The 16,448-nt window shown below is 31.2% G+C and overlaps 1 protein-coding gene across 1 annotated transcript; it reads right to left on the reverse strand.

Annotated features, from left to right (window-relative positions):
* Positions 1–5,075: 5,075 nt before the first annotated feature.
* Positions 5,076–13,611, reverse strand: LOC144839163 (O-acyltransferase like protein-like). The gene is made up of 14 exons (XM_078694478.1): positions 13,209–13,611; positions 12,904–13,043; positions 12,390–12,465; positions 11,909–12,020; positions 10,397–10,746; positions 9,811–9,993; positions 9,432–9,525; positions 8,883–9,156; positions 8,403–8,482; positions 7,820–7,930; positions 7,243–7,387; positions 6,286–6,472; positions 5,618–5,760; positions 5,076–5,198 (listed from the first exon to the last, which is right to left on the reverse strand). Exons 1-14 carry the CDS (start codon positions 13,609–13,611, stop codon positions 5,076–5,078), a joined length of 2,421 nt encoding a protein of 806 aa, XP_078550604.1.
* Positions 13,612–16,448: the final 2,837 nt, after the last annotated feature.

Here is a 16,448-nt window from a genome sequence, read left to right on the forward strand (position 1 = left end):
GGTTAGTTGTTCTTGATTATAATTCACCGATAAGTTGTTCATGGGAAGAAGGATTTGATCTACCCGCTATATTGTTTAGTTTGTCTGACCACGTGGAGAAGTATGCTTACGAAGGTAAGTAAGCGTATAGAATACGATGCTGTCATCACGCGTAAAAATTGAATAACCTAGGTCGTGTAATTTCAGCTACAACATACATTTAAATATCTTACAGCTCTTCAGAATTAAAGTGACTTTGAAGATTATAACTTATTATGAAAGCTGATGAAATGTAGATATGAATTCATATAAAAATTAAGCCTATCGGATGATGTGATGTTATCATATGGCCAGTTGAAGTTAAACAGTAGTTTTTTAATTTCTTTAGTCAAAGTTATACAAATTTCAAAGAGCGCGCATTGCGCTTCTACGTGTCAAATTCTCTTCCAATCATTATATTTATTTGCTCAATTCATTATATTTCGAAATTGTCATCTTCGAGTTTATTTTGATAATTCCATCATACCAAAAAATTAGAACATGATGTGGGTCCCGTAATTTCACCTATGCTACACTGTATATAGATATAACAGTATACTGTACATATTGTATATGACACATAATAGGTACAACTCAGCACTATAAGTGTATATGCATCATGTCATAGGATGGCGTACATCAACTTTTTACGATCGTATGTTAACGTACATGCATGTTTAAAAAAATTTAATTTCATTAAAATGATAAAAATGATCACCTATAATTCGTCAAAGTGACGAATTAAATTCTATTTTTTAATTTATTTTTTAATTTGGCAGAAGACGCGTACAAACATGCTCAAATGCACAACTAAAAACATTGATGTCCACATGTGTAGGTATGAAGGGAAGCATTAGTTACGTAGAAAACTATTTCTTTACGTCAAACATGACCAAAGGGTATATAGGTGTAATGGAAGTCGGATAGCAAGCACGAGGCATGATTTCGATTCTGCCTGTGTCATTTATTGTATGCTTAGGCATTACTCTCATTGCCTCGTCCTTCGGAATTGTGTGATGATCTGTGTAGGCTCACTTGCCTGCCTGAATTTCCTTCTCAGTTCCCATGGGTTAAGAGTGAGGATGAATTACATTTACTTAAGTTGCATATATTCAATCCAGCTACATCATTTATTTATTTATTATGTTTTATTTACAGTGACTGGGAGAGCTTATATAATGACAGTACATGTCATGTACGCCTGATTAACATTCTTTTAAGCAGCTGATAGTTTATAATTAAACAAGAAGGCACTAAAGGAAATCAGATAATCACCCATGGAAAGTAGCGTATTATAAATCAGGAATTTTAGGAAAGTATTTTTTTTTTGCCTAGTGTCTATGATGACTGCGGATGTTCTCAATCACCGAATGCATGTGATAAATTACTTAACGAATTGATTATATCCCGAACTGAAACAGTTTACTTTACTAAATTTTATGTGAGCAATGTTGAAGACTTCAGGCCTTGCAATCATGGATGCTCTTAATTCGATGGTGAATTGGCCAGTTGCGTGAAGCAGTTTTTGGCATGTATTATGTAAATCGTCAATATACTAAAAGGAATGTAATATAATGGCCAACTCGTACAAAGAATATAAATGCTTATAAAGAGTTTAATAAGTCATTTATGCGCATATGTAAAAATTCTCCAAAATATTTTGAACAATACTAAAGTAAATGCAAACAATTCATGGAATTATAAATAATATAGGCGGAAGCAAAAATATCCACTCATCTGGGTTGGCATTTATCAATATTTGCTTATATTTTTGCTTAAGCTGAAATATTTAAGAAGTGCGTAAACAAATAACTTAATCTTATATATCAAACCGCCTTAGCAGAAAAATTGTCTTATTTACATTCTACCTTGCATATGCACGAAATTAAACTCTAGAGGGCAGCAAATTAGGCCTTACGACGAAAAATTCTTGCTTACACGTGCGCATTAGCTTTTTTCTCCCAACAAGAGAGGACGCATTGCATTCTTGTTACTATGCTTTTATTACTTGAAATAGAGAAAGAACACAAATTCGAAAATACAAACGAAAATCATTCGCTCTAAAATTAAATGAAATCAACATTTATTTTTTGTATCAATGACAGCGACACATGGCAGCCGAAAAAGCACTAGCGTAGCCTTTCTGAACGTTCGATATTCCGGCCTAGCGCGCTCGCGTTGTCAAAACAGATTTTTTGTTGTTGCAGAAATAAGATAAGATGACAGACAGGGTGTTGTTCGTCTTAAATTTAGGATGTAAATAAGCAAATATTGTTGCTTAGTATTATTAATACATCCTAATTAAGCAAAATCAAAGATCTACAGATGGTCCTCGAATATACAGTAATTTCAGCATAAAAACTGTTTTTGTTAATGTACGTACTGCAGGACTATATTTAATACATTTTCGTTTACAGAAACGAATAAATTGACGATTGCCTAAAATTAGCACCCTGGTAATTACTTCGGAAAGAGAAATTTGTCACAAAATGAGTCCAATTTGTGTTTTAAATATAACGTTAGGGTCGGGGGATGGAGAAAAGAGGATCAATGTTTAAATATAAATATACTTTGTATTCACTCAGTAACGAAATGTTTTCATGTTTTATAGGCCTATATAAATAATATACCACTAGAGGGTAAGCACTAGACACACTAGAAAGTGTAGACGGTGGTTCTCGGTTAAAAGGTTTAAGAAGGACGTTCTCGCTGTACGTTTTCTGTCGATTACCATTATTGAAAATGCTTGACATTCGTAAAACTAAACCTACTCTGTTTCACAGTGTCTTAGATGATTAATAACAGTTTAAAGTATAGGCCTAGTGTTTGTTGTTTGGTAGGGGTCTTATAGGCGGAGGTGGGGAGGCGGAGTTCATTTGAGGGAGGTGCTTATTCGAAGGATATGTTTAATTTTTTAGTTTTTATAATATGTGGTAACATTTATAATCAAATAAAATCATAATAAAATATAAAATAAAATAGATAAAAAAAGTGGTAAAAAAGAATAACAAATGCTTGGTAAATTGATAATATAACAGTGCGATGAATTCTACTACAAATAGTATAATTGTGTTATTATAAATATAATGCAATATTGTGTGTATAAATGTTGATGGGCGTTCATTTGAGGGAGGTGCTTATTCGAAGGATATGTTTAATTTTTTTAGTTTTTATAATATGTGGTAACATTTATAATCAAATAAAATCATAATAAAATATAAAATAAAATAGATATAAAAACTGGTAAAAAAGAATAACAAATGCTTCGTAAATTGATAATATAACAGTGCGATGAATTCTACTACAAATAGTATAATTGTGTTATTATAAATATAATGCAATATTGTGTGTATAAATGTGGATGGGCATTTATTAGATACTTGGGTTGGGGGGGGGGGGGGAGGAGATAATTATTCAAAGTGATGTTTTATTGTGGAGGTGTTGAGCGTTTATTCAAATAAATAACATCCTAATAATTAATACATTATTTAATTTAAACATCTTTTGAAACTAACTTCCGCGGCAGAGTGGGCCCCAGAAGGAAGACGTTTTAGACGGCTTGCAACATTGGCAGACATATCCCGGTCCTAACGGAACACAGATAGCCCACAGCTTACTCACTAAAACTCGGCTATCGGGAGTTCACTCGATTTTAAACAAAAGGTATTATCATCAGATCTCCTGGCCATATGTAGTTATATACTCCGATGCTTTATGGCGTATATTTAATTTGATCTTTATTAATTTGCAGTATAATTTGTTATTTTTTAGCTACTGTACCTTCACACGCGCGGTCCGATCCGAAAATAAACAAAAAACTAAAATGGCTATAGTCACTAACAGCCAACTTAGTTGAAACCAGGAAGTTTCAAGGTGAACCCGTGAACTCATAGTGAACCCGGAAATTACTGCGACCACGTACAATTGAAATTGAATTGAAAATCTACCGATGAAATCAGAGATGTTGTTATAAAACCTTTATAATATCTTCCTAAGATAGAAATATGGAACAATATCGTAATAGTGATAACTAACAAATTTACATTTCGCGGTACATCTGAGATAGATCAGGGAGGTATCCAAGGCAGAGATTTGTCCCGAAGTTTTTCCATTGTGCTCGCCTATGTCAGAATTAACCATAATGTGTATATAGATACAGTAAAACATTTGCGATTTAATGCTTTGTTAAAATTGTCACTGTCATAGTCGATTGAAATAGTAATGTACATGTAACGATACACCACTACGACGTTTATATATAAGTATTAATTAATACAAACGTTGAGAAGCAACTGTCAGTAATAATATTACTGTATTTGTTAGTAATGAATGTAATATCTTTAACAACAGAAAACAAATAATTAGCTGACTATTATTATTTTTTATTAAGAATTTTTTAATATGATAATGTGTTACATTTTGCTATTATGAACTAGTATTTAAATCAATATTATTACATTAGGATTAATAAGTTACTTGATTTACGATATCAATAAGTTTATCTTAACAGTGGATTTTAATGGTTAATATGGTAAGCTAAATCAGGAAGAAACACATTTTTAAAACGGTAGATTAGATTTGCTTATACAAAACGTGTGTGTAGATGTTTGAAAAAGTCTTAGGCGACAAAGTTAGGTAGTTAACGTCCATGTGAAAATGTTAATTCTACAACTTGAATATGCTTGTCTGGATGTAAACTTAAAGTTACATACACGTACTACTGTATCATATATCTTATTTTTCAAAAGTTTGAATTTTTCTCATTTCTCACATCCATTTTTGTCTTACTTTCTACCCAAACAAGAACAAATAACACTGTTCTACGATTATAATGACTTTTATCAATTTCTCCCATTTAATATTTGTTTTAATCGGTTTTATCTTTTAAAAATGGAAGAAAGGGATTACTGTAACATTGCTGAAATGTATGTGTACTATAATTTTGTTTTAATCTTGTATAATGTAATATTTTACTGCAACGAGCAAGAGGTAGAGTAATATAATACAAACTGTCATTTAACAACTCCGTGGTAGAACAATATTATTTTGTAGGTGTATTACGCTTTCTTGGCTTTTCCAAAAATCACCTTTTCCAACTGCATAAAGGGTCCTTCTATCAGAATGGAGAGAATGAATGAAGACACATAAGAAAACACAATGCTTCCAACGAAGAAAAACGACTGAAATAAGATTGAAAAAAAACAAGTGTAATTAATAATTTAAATCAGCTATTCAACCATTCTTTATTACTCACTGTGCAATAAACCCATTAAATTTAAAGGTTGATAACAGTTTTTTTTAAATAATTTTAGCATTGTTTTATATGTTTTTTTTTAAATAATATTTTTAGTCATGAACCTTTTCCTTATACAGTACAATGTGATTTTTTTGATAAAATAAACGAATGAACAAGGTCTACCAATACTCACGTAAAAAAGTAAAATTGAGTTAATGTAAAATGGCTTAAAAATTGAATTAGAAACCTATGATGCATTTTACTTTTAAAAAGTATAGCCAAAGATATAGTTTAAATTTATATTTACAATATTCCTCAAATTAATATATAAAAAAATATGTGTTAATATATGACTATACGTACGTAATTAACATAGCTGAAATGAAACAATGTTTTCCAGGAATATATCACAGCGTACATAACAATCGGATGGAGAAGATAAGCTCCGTAATTAAGGCGAGTAAGTGGAGTCCAGAATGCACATGAAAGCAGCGTATTGACAAACCCTAAAATAAACACATACAGTTGAGTAAACTATTAAGATAAGATAGGTATATATAAGTACATACTTTTTTGTCATTAAAGTGGGGTAACCGATTTTATCGGTTAATAGTATTAGTGAAGTTAGCAAAGTACTGTAAGTTATTTATTATTCATTTTACTTATGAAGTTTGCAACTTGCATTGCCTATACTAAGTACAATTGTATTGTTGTATTACCTTTGAAAGATTAGACATACAACGTAGGTGTAAATATTATATACAGCAAGAAAAGAAAAGTGCTGCTATATTAACTATGAGCATGTATAGCATACAATTGGAAGAGAATGGGTTATAAAATAAGAGTAGTCGGAAAACATTCATGGCGAGGAGAAAAGAAAAAAAAAGTAAAATACGTGAAGAAAAGAAAGTGTGACAAAATGAAAAGAAGTGAGGTGAGTGAGAAAATACGAAAGGGGAAAAAAATATAGAAGTAGAACAAAAATAGAAAGGCATCAAGTATATAATACCAATTAATGTATAATGCATTACCTCCATAACCTGTTATACAAGCAAAGATGACCCATCCAACTGCCACCGACCAAACAAACCGTGAAACTGCATTGTAGAATGCAGCAACTTCATGTGTCGGTGGATTGCCTCGGTTTGCTCCGCATGTGCCGTATACGATAGCTATACCCGTGCCAACGGCCGCAGTCCAACCGAGAAAAACAACCATCTAATGTGATAAAACTGACTTTGTGAGTATAAATGTATCCGTATGTACGTTTATTAATAATAGCATATAATGTGATTTCAAGAAAATTCTGTATGAACTATTATTTACTATTTTAGAAAATAAAACGATCACCAATATTATTCTAAATTCAGTTATTGTGAATTTGAATAACTGTGAAGTATACAATGAATTTGCACGCAAAAAATAAGGGAATCCATACGTATATAATTTGATGTAGTATAATATTTAGATGCATTTGCGATGAAAGTTTAATTTCTAATCCAACGAAATAGAAGCTATAAATGATAAGAACTCACACTTTTGTTTTTACTTAAAGATGTATTTGAATATATTATTATTTTGTAGTCTTAATAATGTTCACTTCCGTAGAAAAAAACAAAAAAATTAATAGTTTCACTTTATAAAATGACAAAATAAATGGCCGGCTAAATTCAACCAAAAACAGCCAATTTGACTATTTTTTAATAATTACAGTTTTTTAGGTAAAAACATTCTGTTTTTATCCAATTTTTTGGTCAAAGTGGATAACTAAATTAGGTAAATTGAAATGGCATATTCAACAAACATTTTGTGTAAGATTTTTTTTTTCAGGGGACAATACATCTTTAATGTTGATGTTAATCTTATTTTTAATATAATAATAGTAATAATAATGTGTTTATTTCCTCCAAAATACATAAAATATATAAAAATGACATAAAAGAGACAATTGAAGGTTCTGACTGCCCTTAAAAAAAAAGAAAACTTACTGGAGCGATTTTAATTGCCTTTTTGTCCAGACGGTCCAAAATATACCCGACAGCCATTCCAACAAGAAATGCCTGTATACGACAATACGGTTTCGCGTACATACGATCATCTAGAATATCCACAGTTCGGTTGTTGTAATAACCCCTTAGTTGTAAAAGAAAATATACAAAAATAAATGATATTACACAAGGCCTCGTATATTTAAAAATCACATTTATGATACTGTATCTAGACACGGCTAGCGAGATTTATAATAAAATATAACCTGCATCACCGCTATCTCACTGTGTATTTGGTATCATAGAATAATAGAAATAACACATTCACATTATATCCTGTCTGGCAACAAAAAAGAAAACGAAAAAAAGGATAAAAAAGAAAGAAGAAAAAAGGAAAACGAAAAAAAAAAACCAGAAAAAGGAGGAAAAGAAAATGAAGAAAAAGAAGGAACAGAAATGAAAAAGAAAAAAAAAGAAGTTGTAATAATTGTATATCACAAAGATAATAACTAAATAACTGTAATTGTAAAATAATTGAATAGCATCCCTATGTAACAACAAGAGCAAAATACTCAACTGCAACACAGAACCGGTAACTGGTAGTCCCCAGTAGTACGAAATCCAAGCCGTTATAGCAATCGAGGCTGCACACAAGACACTGATTGCAGGGAGACCAATTTTCCAATTCCTGAAAAATACATATTATAATTATAATTTGAAGCATTTGTTTTCAATTAGAATACTTAATCTCTAATTGAGTGATCTTCAGCATTATTAACATTTGTATCTTCAATATGGGCGAATACATGGTTGTACTTAATGTATACATTATTAATGATTTATTAATCGGAGAGACATCTGTAATAAGATCATGAGACATCTGTAATATAGGCCGAAATACCAAACAGCTCGCACTCTATAATATTTCACTCTATAATATTTCACTCTATAATATTTCACTCTATAATATTTCACTCTATAATATTTCACTCTATAATATTTCACTCTATAATATTTCACTCTATAGTATTTCACTCAGTTTTTGAACACATGGTTTATTCATATATTATGTTACAGCAACAATTAAATTACAGTATGTTTATATCGTAACAATAACATATACTTTACGTTTAGATGAAAGTGGTTTTGTTTAAACTTACTTATAGAGTAATATAATCAAAATTGGACTTATAATAAAGAATTGCATATCATTTGCCAAATACCAACTCCAACCCATGCACTGCAAAATAAAATGAGGTTAAAGATATAAGTGCGGCCTTCTCTTTTGTTTACCTTGATACAGTCTACAATCAAGTTTTATCGACCAAGTTCAGTCAATGTGCATAGCAATTTCAGGATCCACTAATACATTGATTAAAGATGAGCAGATAACGTTCGAAGCTTACAATCACAATGGATTGGATCGTTAGAGTTTGCTATTGTAATAACATTGTATTTCGATAAAGAGGTCAGAGATGCCAATATAAGAAACAATCTTTATTCACGGCACCTCTACTTCACTCAACATAAAGACAAACTCTTTAATTAGTTAGTTACGCTGGGATAATCGTGAAAGGAAATAATTGAAATATACATTCCAATTACGTAGCGTATGATTCAATGAAAAATCTAATTCTCACCATATTTGCCAAGCTGCCAGGAAATGGATAAAGGTTATTGATATAAAGCAGGTTTGTCCACCAGTAATCTGAGCACGTCTTTGTAGAAATTTCAGCAAATTCATTTTTTCCTATTCCTTTGCCGAAATATACAAATAGGGTTGATAATATACCAATGCTCATCATGTATGAGGGCGTCAATCTCCAAAATCGATGAAAATAGAACAGTAACCAGTTGATTCGACCATTTGTCTTCTTAAGATGTTTCAAAGTGAGATACGTAAGAAGAAGGCCACTGAAAGATAAAGCTTGTTTTATCATTAAAGTTATAAAAATTATCGTCGTCATAAACCTCATTGTTGAATATACTTTTGTATAAAACTCAATGGTTATAACAACGATGACATGACAATGATAATAATCAAAAGCTAAAGAATGTGAAGATAATTATCAAACCATGCCTTTTTTATTAAACTTCAAAAATCGAAATCTTATTTTGCAGTCAGATCAACATTCTAAATATTATTATTGTTCGTTTAACAAATCTAAAATGTATGTTCATTACTATACCTTAACACAAAGAAAGTGTCTACGGAAAATGTAGCGTTGACAATTGCTGCAAATGTAAAATCACTGGCAAGGCTGTATACATGTGCTGGATTATCTAAAATGTAAAATTAAAAAAACTTTCTAATCGTGTTTCTTCAATCTAAACCCATTTTAACTATAGTAACATTATACGGTTAACGGAGAGAAAGGGCAGATAAACTTTGCTAAATCAGACGCACTAATTGTTGGCGCAATAGGGTGGTTTTATGCAATATTAACGTTCTAACTCATTCTATTACTACTATGCTTGGTGTATAATTGATTATAATAAGTCTATATAGCTAGTTAAACAGTGTGTTTTGCTTACGCTAATATACTATATTCATAATAAAAGTCTTACCGTATCGTGCAATGGCAAAATACAAAGAGTGTCCAAGTATCACCCACCACATACTTAAAACCCTGATTCCGTTCAAACACCCCAGATGTCCGGAACTGTTCCCAATGTCAAATATCTTGGATCCGTTTCTTGTTGCCGAAAAAGATAGTAACACTTTTTCAAAGACATTTTCAGTACTCGTGACTATAAAGAAAATGTTATTAACAAATAATAACTAAGATATAAGCTGTTCACCTCATGATTGTAAAGGATGTTTGGAAAAGAGCGGGAATTCGGTTTAAATAATGTCGACCCACCCAATGTCACATGAACAGGCGACAATAATGCTGAAAGTCCCATCTAAGTACCGAGGGATTGGGAATAAATGTCTTTATCAATGACAAACTAAAACAAACTAGGACGGTCTCACTTAAGTCAACATTCTTACAATTTCACCATTAAAAAATGTATACCGCTGATAGTTGTTTATTGTAACGCTTGTGGCAATTGTTATTTTGTTTATATTTTATAAATGTATTTAAAAATACGTATACACTTCTATTGTTTGTACATAAACAGCAGAAATAATTATAATAGTAATACGAACATTTCTGTATTGGAAGGTTCTTATTGGTTTGAAGTCGTTTCTCATTAGAGTTTTCGTCTGGCGGAGAAACTTTTTCATTGCTGCTTGACTGTTTTATTTCACGTGTATTAGATGATGCGGGACTTTCTTCAGTTGCTTCAAACGCTTTATTATCTACCTCGCCTTTCTCTTGTGAATCCAAGTCAATCTTACTCTCCTTTGCGTGGTATCCGACGTTGTCGTTATTCTTTTCTATATGAATGTCTTGTTCCTTTTCATAACCGTGTTTTCCATTTTTAAGTTTCTGTTTAATAGTGTAGTCGTGGACAGTTCCCAGGACAACCAATAATGCAAATATTGACAGTAGAGCTCTACAAAAAGAAGAAAAATATTTAGATAAATGGTACAGTATACCGATTGGTGAATATTACATCAGGGATTTTAATTCATTTCTTCACTGTGTCCATTTTAATATGAAGAGTTGGATGTTGTCTAACTGATGTCATCCCATAGGTCAAACGTGTGTAATTGTCATCTGTTTTTTTTTCTGGACGACTATGTGACAATGAAAAAAAGGTTTATCAACATAGTGCTATTTTGAGTTACTTCACAATCCTAATAATATTTGGTATTTAAAATAAGAAAAGCCATGAAGATTGATATTGTACGTCTGGCATCGATATATAGAGTACATAGTTTCGAGATTAAATGATAATAATAACTAAATAAATACTTAAATGTCACAATATATATAAATTTAAAAAAATATTTTTCTAATAATAGTGGTCGTGAACAACCTTTTTTTTTGTCTTTCGACCCACCTTTTTCCCATACATACATCGTGAGCAATCCTTGCAAATGCCTGTTTTATTTTTATTTCAATAAACATCTAACATAGGGGAGCCCACTACTGGTATACAATGGCTTTCTACATAATTTGTGGATCTCAAATTAACGTTATTGGCGAAGCATTACGTTGTTGTGACATAGCATGTTTGGCCAATCAATAAATTTCACAGTTAGCAAATGATTAACAACTAGTGTTTACATTTTAGGCATAGATTACCATAATAGACATAAGTTCTTATTTAAGCAGGGAGGATGTGGGCTCGTGTGGTCATATTTACACAAGGTGCGTCTCTCTGACTAAAGAGTATTTCGCATCACCAAGACAACCTTAAAGAGATCACAAACCAACAATTTATTTGTAAGGATAACGTATAATCATTGTTTCTTTAGATGATTTACAAAACTAATAATGCAGTGGTTCTATATTTAACAGTGTTACGTAATTATTAGGGATTACTAGAAGTACCAGGTTGTTTGAATGGTAAACGATTGTGGAGCATGCGCAAAACATTTTTGTTATGCTATGATCATGAGGAAACGCTTTCCGAGCTTCATCCAGTCAAAATCTGAATTCACTGCGCTATTTGGAGCGATTGATAGGGCACTTACAACCAATCAAATGACTGGAATCTATGTATATGTTATATAAAAATATTTATTAAATATTGAAAAAAAATATCTTACAAGGTTAATATTGAACCAGTTGACCAGGGAACTTCGTCGATACATTGAAATCCAACGTGAATCCAGCTAATGTCAACATTACTGGTTTCATTAAATACAGGTAATGTTTTCACTGCAAAGTTAAATAAAAAGAAAGGTAATTAATTAATTATTATGACTATTTACTGATGCAATTATTATATCTGATAGAATAAACTTACATTGTTAAAATGATTAGGATGACGGTATGAGACCTACTGTTTAACTATTTGTTTGAAAACATAATTTTAAAAAACAACAGCTTTAAACAATGAACACATAAATAACGTTTTTCCGTATGCCAATTCACGAAATATACGGTCAGTGAAAAAATGTTTTTCGGTCGATAGTCTGTTGACCAGAAGTCTGCAGGCAAAGTGGCGTTCGACAAAACGTCTTTTCACGTTAATGAACATAGAAATGGAAAACGTAAATAAAATAAAATTTAACAAAGTTTGCTTACCTTCGTCAGTGATAATTTTCAAATCATCTTCGCTGCAAGATGCGGGGCTGCATATAGCTATTGTTATACCGATTGACTAAAATGTAATAGAGATAAAAAGTTTAAAGGGCCGTTCATGTTAATAACGACAATTTAGATGTTATGAACAATTTGTTATATCGAGTTTATCGTTCTTTGATTAGATTTTAAAAATAAAATGTTCAATAAAGGCAGTTACAAATGGTTATTCTATACTTATAATACTCCATGTGGAAAACATACATGTCTATGTATCGTCATTCATTATTGTTCTAGTGTAGTCTTAGTGGGTCTCAGTCGGTTAACAAACAACAATGATGTAGACATTTTTTCATAGGGCCCACAATAATATAATAATAAACTGTATGTATCTTAGTTTTATAGACGTAGCCGCTGATACAGCATCAAAATGGCTGATTCTATTAAAGCAGGTTAGGTTGCCTTGCGTTAAGAAAATATTAGATTCTCTTAACAAATTACAAATAAATGAACTTACCGCTAAATACAGTGTCATTCCACATTGTTTGGTTTCAAATGGCGATTTTGCCCCTACGCACAAGTCATAGTCTCCGAGAGACTGGAAATTAGCGTTATACACATTGCTTACTGACGGTAATTTCCCGTTAGAAGCCAGCACTAAAAAGAAAAATACTAGTTAGTTCAGGAAATTATTTATTATTATTCTGACAATACGCAAAATGCACTACATATGCCTCACCTGAGTTTACTCCCGTTTCTAAATTAACAAAGCAGTTCATATATTAACCACACACATATCGAAAAACATTTTTTATAACTTACATTGGTATGCATAATTGTCGCTACTTATCTTCAATAAATCTTGCAAAAACGTTGTTAGATCGGTTAAACAAGCTTCAGACACTTTACTGGAATCTGGAAAGGCAGACTCTATTGCATCATCAATAAATACGCCTAATAATGACGTAACCGTTTCGACAGAAATATCGTTAAAAACATCAATTGGAACATTATCGAGAAAACTTGATATCTCATTTTCGGCAATGGTCACGTTAAAATTTGCCATTTCTATTATCGAGCGAATTTCTCCATAAACTCTGGTAACATTAGGAAAAGTTGTATTTCCATTGTTATTGGTAGGTATGAACGTCTCGCAGTCAGCGAATTTGGCCAAAAGCAGACAGAACACGAAGAGAACAGTGAAGTTATGTACGGCCCCTGCCATCTTGAAATTCATCTGCAAAGCGGGCTCAATCTTACTGCTCTTTTAAAGATGTCTGTTTGTGAAACAAACACAGAAAACACGAACTGCAGTGTAAGACAATTGAAGTTTAAAGAAGTACATCCACGATACTTTGCAAATATTGTACAAAGGAAAACTGTATATAAAAGTTGCTATTGACATTCTAACGTGACGATGTCAAACGAGAACAAAATGTAAAAGAGAATATTTATCCTTGCTATATCATCATCACTATCATTTTATATATACAGTACTGAATTGTCACTTATCAAATAAAAGCATGTTACTTAATAATAATAATAACATAATAACATATAATCACTAATGGCAGATTTGTTTCGATATTCAGTGAGGTAGAGCGAGTGAAATCATAAATAATGAGTGTAAATTTGAATGGCACAAACGAGAAAATCTTCCCTTAGAAGTACGTTGACCTAGATCTGTCTAACCTCTACGACTATGCCAATAATAAACATAAGCTCAATATCCTCCATAATTAAACACACCTATTTTTTCTGATCCCTCTATGTTTATATTAGCATTAAGTTTACGTCATATCTAAAACTATATTCGTCATTATCAAACCTCTATTTAAAGATGTATTGTACCCCAAAAACATGAAAAATGAAGATTAATTAAATCAGACTTTTAATATGTTATTTTGTAGTTTTAATAAAGTTTATCACTTCAGTAGAAAAAAAATTAAAACAAATAATTTTTTCCCTTATAAACTGACAAAATAAATGGTTAAATTAAACCAAAAACCCATTGGCTGGCAGCCAATTTGACCATTTTTTGCTTTATATTACAGTTTTTTCAGGTAAATTCATTTTTCAAAGTTTGAATTTTCTTCGCAATAACACTGTTCATTATAAATACAGTAATTTGTTATGCGTGGTTAATTGTAGGAATTGTTACGTAATGCATAAACGGTATAAATAGATAAGTTTCGATACTATTATTATTTGTCTTCGTTATTTTGTATTTCCTAATTTCTTTGAAAGAAGTTATTTTCCTACGAAAATATTGTATAACTAGATTTAATTCGTCACTATGACGAATTATAGGTTATATTGATTAAAATAAAGATAATTGATTTGTAAAAGATATATTGATTGATTGATTTTCTCAGAATCTTTAATTATTTATAATATATGCTAGGATCTTGCTAACGCAAATACAATAGCCGGTATCGCAATCCGATCAAAGATCCCTCTGCGTAAATGTCATAAACCACATTTGTTACATAAGTTTCTTTTTATCTAGATTTCATTATAAATCATGTGTATAATCTATACACTAAGAAATAAAATTGAACAAACAATACAAATAATTAAAAAAAATCTTATTTCGTTTCGTTACCCAAGGTGAGGCTCGATCTCGGTACCTTGAATGCTATAGACACGAGCACAGACCACCGAGCCATACGCAACTTAGTAAAACATGTAGAAAGATTCCTCCGTGTATTTACTATTCAGTAGCCACTTTGGTGCAGATAGATTATTACATACCGCAATGAATTATAATTTATTACTATGATGACATCTTTAAAAATTAAAAAAAATGATGCACTGTCAAACTATATACTTTTAACTTTAATATATGAAATTCTTAAGAAAGAAAGTTAATGTTAAGTTTGTTATTTCGGCCTAAGAAAATGTCAAAATTTGTTTGATTGTCGAAATTAATTTTTTTTAATTCAATATGCAATTAATGATGACTTAATCAACTTTTGTTCTCTTAATTTGATAATAAATCATACATATGATACATACACTTCAAGAAAATGAAATAAAAAATAGGTGTTCCCCAGCATTCTGACGATATATATTAATTTTAAAATTTAGCATATTTTCACTATTTTGTTAACTTATACGTGCGTAGCCTGTCACTTTTGACGTGCTTGTATAACGCAATTTCGAGTTGAAAAGTGAATCAAATATGATGATATTATTAAAGAAAGATTGTAAAACAGAAATCGGGCAAAAAGAGTGCGCATTAACGTTTAACGCGCAGTGCGCGTGCAAAATTCTGCGCACTCGTGGCAATTTTTTAAACGCTTAAAATTGCCTGAAACGTACTCTAATTTCATCGAAAATAAATTTTGACAATTTTAAAACTTTTAAGCGCGCGTACGCATGCGTTATATGCGCTACGCACGTAATTATATTGCCATATGATAAAATATCACCTGAAATTTATGAGTACCAAATTTTGTTTAAAAGTGATTCATGCTTGTGAAGATATGATTACAAACGTGATTTCATTAAATCGCGCGTAGACCGAGTAATTTATGATTGCGCACCGTGAAAACATAACCACATCGATTCCTGGCCATAAGGAATATACTCTGAAAAATTGACTTGGCTAGATGAAACTGATGACAAGATAATTCACGGACAAAATAGTGCTAAGGAAAGAATAAATAAATAAATAAATAAATAAATAAATAAATAAAGATCCTGACAGAATCAAGAGGTTATATGTATATCATGCATATAACCTAATAAATAAATAAATGCATATAACCTAATAATTGGCATACTGTTTTACACTAGGATTTTAAAACTATTCAAAACGCTTAGAAATTGCAAACATTTCTGCGAATTTCTGTGCAATCCCATTCCTTATCTTACTTCTAAATGAATGATTTGTTCTGTTGTACCTTGCAATACAGTAACACTTTATCATGACTACAGTGCACTACAGTTTTAAAATCTGTTTTACCTCTGTATTTGTGCTTTTTATTCGTTTCTGTTTTATACATTTTAATGTAAATACAGAGCTTCGGCTGCGACAGTGATATGAATAAAAGAAAC

Source organism: Antedon bifida, chromosome 4 (genome assembly GCF_963402885.1).
Source record: "Antedon bifida chromosome 4, ecAntBifi1.1, whole genome shotgun sequence".
In the NCBI taxonomy this organism is placed as follows: domain Eukaryota; kingdom Metazoa; phylum Echinodermata; class Crinoidea; order Comatulida; family Antedonidae; genus Antedon; species Antedon bifida.

Coding starts and splice junctions, on each gene's coding strand:
- LOC144839163 (XM_078694478.1), bottom strand. CDS start 13,611: ATGGCAGGGGCCGTACATAACTTCACTGTTCTCTTCGTGTTCTGTCTG. Junction 8,483..8,882: donor CTGGCAGCTTGGCAAATATG/GTGAGAATTAGA, acceptor TTTATTTTGCAG/TGCATGGGTTGGAGTTGGTA. Junction 5,199..5,617: donor ATTTCAGCTATGTTAATTAC/GTACGTATAGTC, acceptor ATCTTATTTCAG/TCGTTTTTCTTCGTTGGAAG.